Genomic DNA, 13778 nt, shown 5'->3' on the forward strand with positions numbered 1-13778 from the left:
CTTCAGGCAAGTCATATGAAGCTTCACAAGAGAAGGGGCATTTGAAAGTTGAAAGATGAACAAGAATTTGCTGGGCAGAAATGAAGAAGGTGTTACAGGTAGTGATAAAATCTCTAATTTTGCTTCTAGAGATTCCTAATTTAAATTTACAGGGTATTGTAGGCCAATAATTTCCTTAACTGTCCTGAATTTATTTAGATATATAGTATAACACATAAATTGAAATATATATGCAGGGAGGGAAAGTTTTCAAATATTATGCTGTTTGATAGGGTGATATTTCAAACAATTGTAGAATAGCTTTTTTGTATGGACCACAATAATGTGTGAAATAATTTACTTAAAATAATATGGACTCTCTTGCCACTCTTCTTTCTAACCTAAATATTTTATGAACCCCTTTCATTTCCTTTCTTCATAATTTAACTGTTTATTCCTTGTCACTGTATTGACTGGCTGAGAGACTTGTTGATCTCTATAAAGTATGTTTTTTATTTTATAGTTTGTAGTGTAGTATATTTTTAGGGCTGAAAAGCATTAATTATAATGCCACATAAATATATGCCATGTCTGCAACTTCTAATTCTTTGAAATCCCAGAGAACAGGAAGATAAAAGTTAATTCCTATGTTCCCCCAACCTTTCTCCTCTATGTAACCTTAAGGAAATGTCTTGGACTGATAAAATTTGATTACTCTTTTTTTTGTGTGTGTGAGGAAGATCAGCCCTGAGCTAACATCCGTGCCCATCTTCCTCCACTTTATATGGGATGCCGCCACAGCATGGCCTGGCAAGCGTTGTGTTGGTGCGCACCCGGGATCCGAACTCGGGCTGCCAGCAGCAGAGCGCGTGCACTTAACCACTACGCCACCAGGCTGGCCCCTGATTACTTTTTTTATATTAGAAGGAGAAGGTATTTAAATTTTTGTTAGAGAAAAATTCAAACATATTCCGAAAGTGGAAATAGTAATAGTGGTATAAGAATTCTCCCCCCTCCCCCAATATCTATTACCCAGTATCAACAATTAATAACTAGTGGCCATCGTATTTTATTACCATCGTCCTACACTTCCCTAACCACACCACTACCACGCTTACCACACATGCAGCTACCACTCTATCTCTGTTGGATTATTTGAAGCAAATTTCAGAAATCTTATTCCATCTAAATGTTTTGGTATATACGTATTTCTAAAAGATAAAAGACTAAAAATATATACCCACAATACGTTTATCACACCTAAAAGTTAATAATTTCATAGTATCAAATGCCTAATGAGAGTTCAAAAATTTGAGAACACTTTTGCAAAGCTGAGCCCTTTCTCCACTTATATTTAAGAATAAGTAAGGTCAGATATTTGACCTTTTCTTGGTCAGCTGTAGAATTGTAGGGGAAATGTACTGTTTAACTACCAAGTTACTGAAACATAGTGGCTAGTGTTTGGTCCAATGCTTTTCTTTAAAACATGGAAGTTATTTTATCGTGAGCTACTTCTATAGCTCTAGTTTTAGTTAGACACTTAGTGTGTCATGAATACAATATAGAATTTTGAATCTCATCCATTACCATGGAGCCTGTGCCAGCATGATGTAATCAGTAAAATGTTGCTTAACGTGGAGCATTTGTCATGCCAACAGAACAAAACAAAAAGAGTTCACATGAGGAAGAAGATATTTTTAATTATAAGTTTTTCTGAAAATTGTCATAACCATTTCATTTAGACTGCTGGCTTCAAATGAATGAGGCATTTTTATTTCTTGTTACCAAGATATTTTTCAGAGCTTAGCCCAAAGAACTTTAATTTGAATATTATTTTATTGTAGGAAACAATTGACAGTACTTCTTTTTCTGAATAGTTTTGTATTTGAATGAGTTTTTCTATTGAATCCCTGATGTTAATTTTGTCATGGGGGGAAGAATTGGGGACATTATAATGGAGAGAGGTATGTGATTAATTTGAAATAAATTTTGCTGCATACTAATCTTTGCTATTTAGTTATATATATCACGGCAAAATGAATTTCCTAAAATACTTATCATACTAGTTTTGCCTTGCATGAAAATGTTCTAATAACAATTACTAATTTTATTTAATAGATAAATGTATCGAAAGGTCTTGGTACTTGGCCTTTGTTCTTAACAGTTTTAGTACTTTAATTTTCTGTTCCTTTTCTTTACTATGTTTCTTTCTTTTTCTTAGAATGCATCTATCCAAGCCACGAAATCTCCAGACAGTGTTAATGGAAGTGAACCAATGACTCCTCAGGTCTGTTATTAATGTTATTTTAAAAAATAGCAAGTCATTTTAGAGTGTTGGTGAATTTGTATTATTAGCATTTGACTTTACATCGAAACAGTGATGTCCAAACATTTGATACAGTATGTATGGAAAATCCAGGTTTGTTGATGGTTTCTTGGAAAAAGTTTTAAATGAAAGTGGTTCATGTATATACACCAGTGATATAAGATTCCATTATTGCTCATTTAAAAATTAATTAAATTAATTAATTAAATTAATTAATTAAAATTAATTAAATTAATTAAAAATTAATGGCAGTGAAGAGAAAACTTTTTGGAAAAAAGCAATCTGACTTTATAGTTGTAAAAGATTATGGAGGAGATCATATTGAAAGACATGTTGAGTTACATAATCTGGAAGGGGGATATGAAGGAAATGGGATTTCTTTTAAAGTTTGCTCTGATGCAGAGTGTTTTACTGCTAGAGAATTTAGGTTATTTTTGATTTGAAAAATTTATTTGGAGAGGGGGGCTCAAATGACATTCTTTTGACTCCTTCCAAAAAAGAAAGAAAAAAAATTCATTAAAAAAATCATAATGGTATCAGTGTCTGAGATGAGCATTTATTTACTTTGGCTTTAGTGATGATTATTATCATTAACGCAGTTGTTCTCAGCAGTCTCTAATGTAGGGCAATAACATTTCTAATTCTGTGAACCTGGAGCATGAATGTGGACAATTTATGAGCTAAATGATTTATGAACTAAATTATGTAGACTAAACATTCTAAAGTATTGTCTATCAAATGTATAAATTACGGTGTCCCAAACTCTATAAACAGGTTACCTGTGAGCCGAGATCTTCATTCCTTTCAGGGAGGCTGGTCAGGTTCTGGGTACAGTCCATGTCCCTTGGCCTGTTGACTCTGACCTTGAACAGCATCCTCAGTTAATCCCAAGTCATCTATAAATACATCATTTTTTATACGTGCCATGAGGTAGGGGTAAAATATTGGGGGGCATCAATCTAAATGGTATTGGACAGATCCAGTGATCTTTAAGGACTATTATTGAAGAATATTATTTGGAATGCTTATTTTCTTCTTTTATAGAATAGTCCAGGAAGACTAAATACAGTTGTGAATGCAAAAACTAGAATGAACTATAACCAGCTTTGTAACAGATTCAGGAGAGATTTAAGTTTTAGTTCAGGTGAAGAATGAACAAGCCCACTAAAGGCTTTGAACTTTCTTTTAAAAAATACAAATATTTTCATAAAAAATAAAAAAATAATATTTATTGAGTGTTAACTGTGTGTCAGGCATTGTTAGGCGTTTTATGTATATGATCTCATTTAATTCTCATAACAAGGAGATACCTTCACTCAGAGTCTGTTTACAAATTTCTGACAAGTTGGTTGGTGTTAGCAAATTAGGAACAATGTATATCCATGAAGAGGGTAGAATACTTACAATGGTTGGGCATCCTGACAGCTGCAGGAACTCAGAGTTGACATCAAGGTAGAAGAGATGGTAGAAAGCAGGCCCAAGAGTTCATAAAGCGTAGCTGCCTGTGGCCCCCTTATTACTGGGTAGAACATCCTATGTAAATCAATAGATTTTGGCACACAATGTAATTGTTGTGGCATGGGCGTCATTAAAAAGGATTATTCATTGTCCTTATTTAAGAAGGCAGAAAAGTGTATATCTATTGCAGAAAAATGTCTGTTAAATACAGTTAACTTTGAAATTGTTTAATGCAGTTCATAAAATTCAGCTAATCAAAATGATTTTTCATTCGTCTCCAAGAGAAGGCAGATAGCTGATGTTTTACCTCAAGCAGACTTGTAAAACTCAGATATTTGAAAATAATTAGTATATGCCACCCCCAGGTAATAAGGAAAAATACATTTTGCAAAACAGGCATATTTGAGCATTTATCTTTATCTGAGAAGCTGTAAAATAGTTTTATTGGATCATAGTTTGAGATGAATCTAGGATCTAGTGTTACTCTCTTATTGTGTAGATGAAATATCAGGCGTGAAATTGTAAATTTTTTGCTCAAGGACCAGTGGCTAGTTATCGATAGTACTGTGAGATTATCATAGACAGACACAAAATATCACTCTATCCAGGTGTAATTTTTTGCCATGTATTGCCTCATTTGAATTTATATGCTATTAAAACAAAATGAGAAATGAATTTCATTAAATTCAATACAGCAAAACATAGGGATTTAAATGACCATTCTCATATGCTATTATTGTTTTTCTTAATTATGGGGAGAATTCTTGTTTTGAAAATCATTTATGAAATTTTTAATATAAAAGAAATTATAGTGTTAAAATTGAATTTTGAATTTTTTGTTGCTGTTTTTTGAATATTGTTCGTTTTTCTTTTATTTTCAACAGTTTATTATGAAAATTTTCAAACATACAGAAGAGTTGAAAGGACTTTAAAGTGAATATCTGTATACCCACCACCTAGATTCTATCATTGATACTTTACTATGCTTGCTTTATCACAGATTTGACCATCTATACATTCCTCTATCCGCTTTACTTTTTTGATGCATTTCAGAGTCAGTTGCAGGCCGCAGTACTCTTCCCCCTAATGTTTCAGCATGTATATCATTAGCTAGAGTTCAATATTTGTATTTTCTTTTTTGAGGTAAATTTTATATAAAATGAAATGTACAAACCTCAAGTGTACATTGACTGAGTTTTGACAAATGGCCATACCCATATGCCAAACCCATACAGAGATTGTTATAGAACATTATCAACATTCCAGAAAGTTGCCTTATGGCCCTTCCTCCCAGAGACAACCTGTTAATTTTTTTCCACCATACCATAGATTAGTTTTGCTTGTTTTAGAACTTTATGTAAGTGGCCTCATAGAGTATATACTCTTGTGGAAGGCTTCTTTCGCTCAGCATAATGTTTTTGAAATTTCATCCATGTTTGTTGTGGTTATCAGTAGTTGGTTCCTTTTTATTGCTGAGTAAGATTCTTTTGAATGAATATTCTATAGTTTATTCACTTGTTAATGGACACCTGGGCTGTTGCCAGTTTTTGGCTATTGTGAATAAAACTACTGTGAACGTTATTGTCGAAATCATCTTGTGCATGTATGTTTTCATTTCTTCTTTTTAATTTTTGAGTGCTATTGATTATGTACTAATACCTTTTGATGGTTTCTAGAATAACCATGCTATATACATAAAATGATGTGTTTTGATACATAGCATTTTGACCAAGCATTGAGTGTTGAAATATCTCCCTTTGGATCATCATCATATTGCCAGGTTAAGGTTCAGCTGAGCAAATGCCTACAAAGTACCTACTTTCTGGAAAGCACTGTGGCATGGCTACAGAGATAGAGAATATAGATCCCGTTCTAAAAGAGCATACAGTCTGGAGTGGGGGTGTGTGTGCCCAGCAGATATAATGATAGAAAAACTTATTTAGTGCTTACTTCATATAAGACACCATTTTAAGTATTTTAAATGTTTTCACTCATTTAATCATCATAGCAATCTTACTAGGGTAGTGCTGTTAGTGTTTCTACTTTACAGAAGAGGAAATTGAAACACAGAGGTCTTAAAGCTAGTAAGTGGTAAAGCTGAGATTCAAATCAGGGAGTTTGATTCAGAGTCTGTGTTCTTAACTGTGCTGTATTGTCTCTAGTTATTCTGGGCCATAAACAATTTAGTTGTTGTACCAGCATGTAAGTAACTAATGGTGAGTCAGAATGCAATAAGTATTTCAGTAGTGGTCCTGATAAAGTGCTTAGGCCATAAAGAAAGGTTATTTCTGATGGGTGAGATCTGAGGTTTCCTATAAGAGCTGAGTTTTGAAGGATATCTTGATTTCCATATGCAGGAAAAGTATGGGCAATGGTGCAGAGGCACAGAGCGATGGGGTTGTTCTGGGAACAGGAAGTTGCCTATTACGACTCAAGTTTTCAGTGCATGGAAGGGTGAATTTACAGAGAAATGGGTCTTGGGAAGTGGGAACCTTGAATATAAGCTAAGGATTTTGAACTTTATATTAAATGGGAGTCCAATTTAAGAATTGGAATGAAATTATCTGAATTATATTTTAAGAAGACAATCCTGGGGACAGTGTGGCAGGGGCAGATTGATAGGTAAGAGATTTGAGGCAAGAGAACAGAAGGCTGCAGCAGATATCCAGCTGATAGTGGATAAAGGTCTTAACAAGAACAGTGTTGGGGAAATAAAAAGGAGGGATTGAAAACAAGGTTAAATGGGGGAGACAAAGGAGTTAAGGGTGACTCTGATATATTCCTTTATTTTTACTTAACACATTTCTCCTTCTCTAACCCCCATCAGTTTTTAAAGAAATGAATTATAAATTAGTGAATGTCTGTGATACCAGAAACCTGACAACAGTTGATGCCAGTGGAAGTTTAGTTTTTCACTTATCAGAAGTTCTGGAGATAAACAGTCAGTAAGGACCCTTCTCACTTTAGCTTCTTGTCCCCCAACTCCCTTTCCTTTCCCCATCCTTACCACTGCCTTTCACCCTCACAATTATAAAAGTTGGCTTCCAGGAATTACATCTCCCTTCTCAACAGGAGGAGACTGAAGACAAGGACAAACAGCATATTTTCCTTTTTGTCAGGAAAATAATATCTCTTCTAGAAGGTTCCATCCTGTAGATTTTGACTTATAATGTATGTTATTGACTGAACTTAGTCACATAGCCCACTCCTAGCTGAAACAGAGTCTGGGAAATGCTAATTAAAAAAAAACTCTTTAGGGCCAGCCCGGTGGCATAGCAGTTAAGTGCGCACACTCCGCTGCCTCGGCCCGGGGTTCGCAGGTTCAGATCCTGGGCGCGCACCTGATGCACCGCTTGTCAAGCCATGCTGTGGCAGCCTCCCATATAAAGAAGAGGAAGATGGGCATGGATGTTAGCCCAGGGCCAATCTTTCTTGGCAAAAAGAGAAGGATTGGCATCGGATGTTAGCTCAGGGCTGATCTTCCTCACAAGAAAAGCCACAAAACTCTTTAGTTGAAGTGTAATATAATGTAATATGATATATCACAATATAATATATATACACAGAAAAGTATGATATATTCATTATACAGTTTTCTGAATTTTCACAAACCAAATACACCTTTGTAACCAGTACCCAAAATTGAGAAAGAAATTACCAGCACCCCAGAAACCCTTGTGCTCCCTTCCATTCCCTCCTCTCACCCTCAAGGGTAACTGCTATCCTGACTTCTAACACTATAGGTTAATTTTGCCTGTTTTTGAACTTGATGTAAATGGAATCAAAAGTGGGTACTCTTTTGTGTCTGGCTTCTTTTGCTCAGTACTCTGTGAGATTCATCTGTATTCTTGCTTGTGGTTGTAAATCATTCTCATTGCTGTCTACTATTCCATTGGTGAACAGACTATAATTTATTTATCCATTGTTTTATTGATAGGCATCAACAGCAGTTTCAAGTTTGGGACTATTTTGAATAATGCTGCTATAAACTTTCTAGTTTATATCTTTTGTTGAACATATTTACACGTTTGTATTGGGCATATACTTAGTAGTGAAATTGCTGGTTTGGAGACTGTGCATGTGTTTACTTTTAGTAAATACCAACAGTTTTTCAAAGTGGGTTGCCCCACATCCTCACCAGTACTTGATATTTTCCATAGTTTTAATTTTAGCCATTCTCTAGTGCATGTGTGGTAGTATCTCATGATGGCTTTAATTTGTATTTGGGAAGGTGAATGTTTTTACCTGGATGTGTTACCCTGAACCAAACTGGGGTCTGGTGTAAAGGAAGAAGGGAAGATTGAATATCGAGTGATAGCCAGTATTTATTGTTCACCTTGGGCCAGTCATGGTTCTAAGTACTTCACATATATTAATTTATTACTCCTCACAGCCACCCTTGGAGGTGAGTGCTGTAGTTATTCTCATTTTACATATCAAGAAACAGAGGCACAGAGAGGTTAAGTAAACTGCCCAAGGTCATATTGCTAGTAAGTGGTAGAAGTAAGACTTGTAGCCTGTGCTCTTAGCTACTGCATCATGTACCCAGAAGAGTCTGCCGCATAAGCTTGTGTATGATGTTCTTCTTTATAAGCTTGTTTTTTGTTTTGTTTTAGTCTCCTTTCTCTAATAGTAATGATAATTGTTAACATTTATTGAGTATTTGCTACACTGTAAGCACTTTGTATATATTAACTCATTCAGTCCTGTGGCATCCATGTAAGGTGGGTGGTGGTATTAGTATTATTATCATCATTATTGTTTTTATCATCTCTATTTTACAGAGAGGGAAACAAGACTAGTGAGGTTAAGTAACTTGGTTAAGGTCATGTAGAACATAGTGGCGGAGTCGGATTTCAACTTAGGCCGCCTTACTAGACAGCCCACAGCCTGAATCACTACACTCAAACATGTTACTCCGGAACGTAGTAGACGTGGCAGTTATTAAGTTTATCACCTTCTGCAAATACGTGTCTTTGACATTGCTCATTAGCTTCTGGCTGACCCTAAAATAACAACTATTTCTAGTGTTATTCAACTTGCTTCACCTGTTTGTCCTAGGGCAATTTCCAAGAAGACTGTGTAAACTGAAAAGCACTTTTTGCATGGGTCTTAAGTGGCCGGTAATGGAATAGCAGTAAAGCAGTTCTTAAAGCTTTTGAGCATGAAGGTCCCTCCTCTTCCTTAAGACCTTTTCCACCCCTGCAGTGTAAAGGTAAAACTTGTACATTATGAAGGAAAAATAGAAAGAACAGGAAAATATAAAAATGAAAATAAAGATCACCTAAAAACTTACCACTCAGAACCACTCACTGTTAACTTTTGGTGTTTGTCCTTAATGACCTGGTTCTACAGGTGTTTGTGTAAATATATATAAATTGAAAAGTATATGTAATTACAGTCATGCACTGCATAATGACATTTTGGTCAATGATGGACCGCATATATGACGGTGGTCCCATAAGATTAGTACCATATATGAAGGGGCATGTGTGTATGATGACGGAAAAACTAGACTATTGATGCAGTCTACACAGAAACTGAAGTATAATAATGTGCACCTGAAATTTACACAGTGTTATAAGCGAACATGACCTCAATAAAATAATTAAAAAAAAATTAGTACCATATTGCCTAGGTGCGTAATAGGCTATACCATCTAGGTTTGTATGAGTACGCTCTGCGATGTTCACACAACGATGAAATCGCCTAATGACACATTTCTCAGAATGTATCCCCGTCGTTAAGCCATGCATGACTGTACTTTAAATCAAAATTAATTCAGAATATATATGTTGTTTTATAACCTGATTTTTTTCCATTTAATAGTATGTCTTGACCCTCCTTCCATATATTTTAAAGTATAAACATTTGGGTTGTTCCAGTTTTTACTATTATAAACAACCTATGATAAATCTCCGTGCATATGAAGGAGGTGGGGCATGTTATCCCCTCTTACTTACTCCCGCCTCGCCTAAAACTATTATTAAATCTCTAAAATCCATGAGTAAAGTATTCCTGGTTTGATTTTTTTAATTGTATACTAAAGGGAATTTTTTGTTTTCCTGTAATGTTTGCCTGCAGATGACCTCAGTCTCCCCTGAGCATTTAATTCCTGGCATCTTTGAGATCTTGTGGGTGACCCTGTTGCACTAATGAGAATGAGTTTCTAGGAAATACCTGATAAATACTGACTATTGCCACTAGAACAAAATAATGCAGCTTAGAACAGTTTGTTGAATTAAGTTATATTTCGTTGTTATTATTCAAATTAATTAAGAGAATGGTGGCTCTTGCTTATCACTGTTTCTAACATCGGACTTATTGATCTGTGTGGAGGGACTAGATCTAGCTCAGACTTTTCAACTGTCCGTCATGATTTTTTAATGCTATTTTTACTCCCAGTAGACAGAATGGTAAGTAGATCAGAGTTAGATGTCACTAGCCAACGCTGCCTGGCATTCTCTTATTGAACAAAATGGGCTCACTATACATTACCCTCCCTCTGCCCCCATTCCCCTCTTCTGTTGAGAAGAGTGATCAGGAATCAGCGCCTCCATGAAGACTCCAGATAAAGCCTACTTGATTCCAGCCACACACTTCACACTTCATATATACCCACATTTTAGGCAGTGGGTATATACTGGCAATACAGATGGTCACTGCCTCCAAGGATCTTACAATTTAGTGGATGAATGGTCACAGCACACCTGTGAGATCAGCAGGGAAAGTATGACTTCTTTCTTTTTTAAAGATGTGCAAAATGAAGGGATGTGACTTAATGAAGTTCATTCCACTGCTCAGTGACAGACCTGGGAGCTACCCCAGTCCTCTTACTCCAGGTCCAGTGCTTTTTCCGAAATAACCAGGTGTCTCTTATTTTTCAGAAAACAGTGTATTATGTAAAATGTCAGGAATATAAATTAAATTTATTAGAGCTTTTAAGAGATTATTGCTTTTAATAGGGAATAATAGAAGTCTAAATGTGTATTTTAACACACCTGTTCTGTTTGGTTTTGGTTGCAGTCAGATGACACACAGTCTTTTGCACAGAAGCTCCAACTCCGGGTGCCTTCCGTGGAGTCTTTGTTTCGAAGTCCAATAAAGGAGTCTCTATTCCGATCTTCTTCTAAAGAGTCTTTGGCACGAACACCTTCCAGAGAGTCCCTGAATCGATTTGACCTGGACTCTTCTGCTGCCACTTTTGATCCACCCTCTGATATGGAGAGTGAGGCTGAAGACTCACTAGGGAATTTAGACAGTCTCAACAAAGAACAGTTGATTCAGTGGTTGCGAAGAATGGAACGAAGGTTGAATAGCTACAAAGGCAAATGTTCTGAGGTAAGAGCTTGACTTTTTTGCCTGTATGAAAATTTCTTCCTCTTGTTCTCTAATTCATATTATTGTATGGCTTTTACTCTTGTGGTTGGGTAAACTGTTGATTCCCTAGATATGCTGGTTACTAATGGTGGGTAATCTATGGCAATATCTAGTTAAAGAATTTCAGTGTTACAGGGGCCCTTTGGCAAGACTCTTAGTAAAATTTTGGAGAAGATTGTTATCTGTAGCCTTCTGGTTCTCACATTCTATGCCCCTTTCCTTTACCAGCTCCTCTCTCCAAGGTCACTTGGACGCCCAGTGCAGAGTTCGTTGTCTTTCCTCCTCAAACCCCCTCTATTGTTCACCCTTAAGTGCTGTGGCTCCAAAATGACCACTTCTGCCACCCAAATTCCCGTTATTACTGACTCCAGTTATGTTTTAGGGAGTCTGATTTTCTGACACATTTGGTTCACTTTCATTGTACCTACATTTAAACTTTGCCTTAAATGAATCTTTTAACTGCTAAACCCCTTGAGGATGACACTCCCTGTTTGGTCTAAAAGAGGAAGGAAATAGAGGTGCTCCATCTGTCTTTTCTGTCCTTCAGGAATGTAGCACCTTCCCTTTGGGCTGAGTTATGTATGTTGCTCTCCCTGTCCTGTGCAGTTAAAACAATTCTTCCTCAGGAAAGCCTTTCTGGAGCAAGTTGCCCATGGCTTATTTTTTTAAAGAATGTGTAATGTTTTATTGTCCTAACAGTTTGTAAATCAGCATTATAGTTAATTTTAATTAATGAATAATAAAGTTCAAGGTTAATATATAAAGTAGCCACAACTTCTATTTCCAATTATGACTACAATATGAGTAGTTTTACCCTGTAGCCAAAAACAACAAAAAACCCCTGGATGAAATATGTCAAATATCTTTTTTTTTTTTTCTTGTGAGGAGGATCAGCCCTGCGCTAACATCCAATGCCAGTCCTCCTCTTTTTTGTGGAGGAAGACTGGCCGTGGGCTAACATCCATGCCCATCTTCCTCTACTTTATATGGGACACTACCACAGCATGGCTTAACAAGTGGTGCGTCAGTGCGTGCCCGGGATCCGAACCCGCGAACCCCGGGGCACCGCAGCGGAGTGTGTGCACTTAACCGTTTGCGCCACTGGCCCGCCCCCTGTAAAATATCTTTTTAAGGTTATAAAGTACTGACAAAATAGGAAGGAATTATTAGGCTAAAATCTATTGACTGGCTAGAACCCAGAGATGTAACTGAGACATGAAAGCCATGTGTCTCATGCACCTCATGAGGCACTTGTGGAATCAGGTGCCTTTTTTTTTTTTTTTAATTTTTTTTCCTTTAAAATTTTTTTCAGTTTTATTTTTTATTTCTGTCAAAGTTAATAATGGTCCTGAGTTTTTTTTGTTTGTTTCAGTTTATGTTATTTTCACTAACTTACTAACTTTTAAGTTTGAAGCTAGGGCAGCAGTAAAATTAGTGTTTAAGTGTGCAAGACACTATGCATTTTATATTTATAGTGCCATTTAATTTTGCACCATCTTTATGAAATAAATATTAATTAGCTCTATTTTGTAGGATAGGGATTAGAGATTCATAGAGACTAAATCATAGAGATTAAGTAACGTGCTTAAGGTCACATGGGTTGCAGTTGACAGCGTCTGGATTTGATTCTAGGTCTTCTTGGTTGTTTCTACTATTCTTGGCTACCTCAGCTAGAGTCATGCAGCTTATTAGGGGTGAAAAGAGCCCGTAGTCTTTGTCTCTACCTTCCCTTGCTACTGTAGGTCCCTAGGGTGAAATAGTGCTGTAAGTGACCTCTGATTGTCGAGTTACTCTTCCACCACTACCTCCTTTTTGAGCACCGTTTTCCTGTCTAGTTTTAAGGTAATAAGGGAGGGTCCTGGTCTTAGGCAGAACTTAGTTTTTTATATTCTTCTTTTTTCAGGGGAAGCTCCACCCTACACTAACATCTGTTGCTAATCTTCCTCCTTTTTCCCCCCTAAAATCCCAGTACATAGTTGTGTATAATTGTAAGTTCTTCTGGTTCTTCTGTGTGAGCCACCGCCAAAGCATGGCTCCTGACAGATGAGTGGTGTGGTTCTGTGCCCAGGAACCGAACCCAGGCCACTGAAGTGGAGTGCGCCGAACTTTAAGCGCTAGGCTGGCTCTGTTTTTTGTATTCTTTATCTCTGTTGCTGGACTCACCTTCCATTGCTGCCTGCCTCTTGACACAAGACACCAATAGAGGCATTTAGGGGTACACAGCAGCCTTCCTAGGAAGATGGCAAGGCTCAGAATAGGGGAGCGCTTCCTCCTAAAGCTGCAGCCTATCTCTTGAGAGACCACTAACACTTCTAAAGTCGGGTCCAAATAATTCGTTGGAGCTGGGTGCTTAGCCTTCAGATGAGTAATGCTATGTAATTTACAGGTTTAAAAAGATTTCTTAATTCATAATTTCATCAAATTGTACTAGAATGTTTAAATATCCTATTTAGGTTAAGTGGTTAAACATCTCTTTAGTACCTCAATTACCGGTTTTCATCTGTTGGTTATGGGTTCTTTTCTTCAGATTTTTACACAGGCATAGTCACAGATTCTACAACTAGAAGGAACTTTTAGAGATCAATTACATGGTCTATTATAGCCCAAAGCAAAAAAATCACCTGGAAAGCTTGTT

General features: G+C 36.6%; 1 protein-coding gene across 6 annotated transcripts in view; it reads left to right on the top strand.

The window, feature by feature from the left end:
• The window catches only part of GOLGA4 (golgin A4), a 118329-nt gene that overhangs the window by 26249 nt on the left and 78302 nt on the right, over positions 1–13778 (top strand). For all 6 annotated transcript variants that reach the window (XR_015552195.1, XM_014790553.2, XM_087430715.1 and 3 more), the window contains exons 3-4: positions 2201–2266; positions 10790–11104. Coding sequence is in view for 5 of the 6 variants with exons in the window: in XM_014790553.2 (XP_014646039.1) it covers positions 2201–2266; positions 10790–11104 (381 nt within the window). In the remaining variant the exon portion in view is untranslated. The remainder of the gene's footprint in view (positions 1–2200; positions 2267–10789; positions 11105–13778) is intronic.

Source organism: Ceratotherium simum, chromosome 5 (assembly GCF_057802395.1).
Source record: "Ceratotherium simum simum isolate JZ-2026a chromosome 5, ASM5780239v1, whole genome shotgun sequence".
Classification (NCBI taxonomy): Eukaryota; Metazoa; Chordata; class Mammalia; order Perissodactyla; family Rhinocerotidae; genus Ceratotherium; species Ceratotherium simum.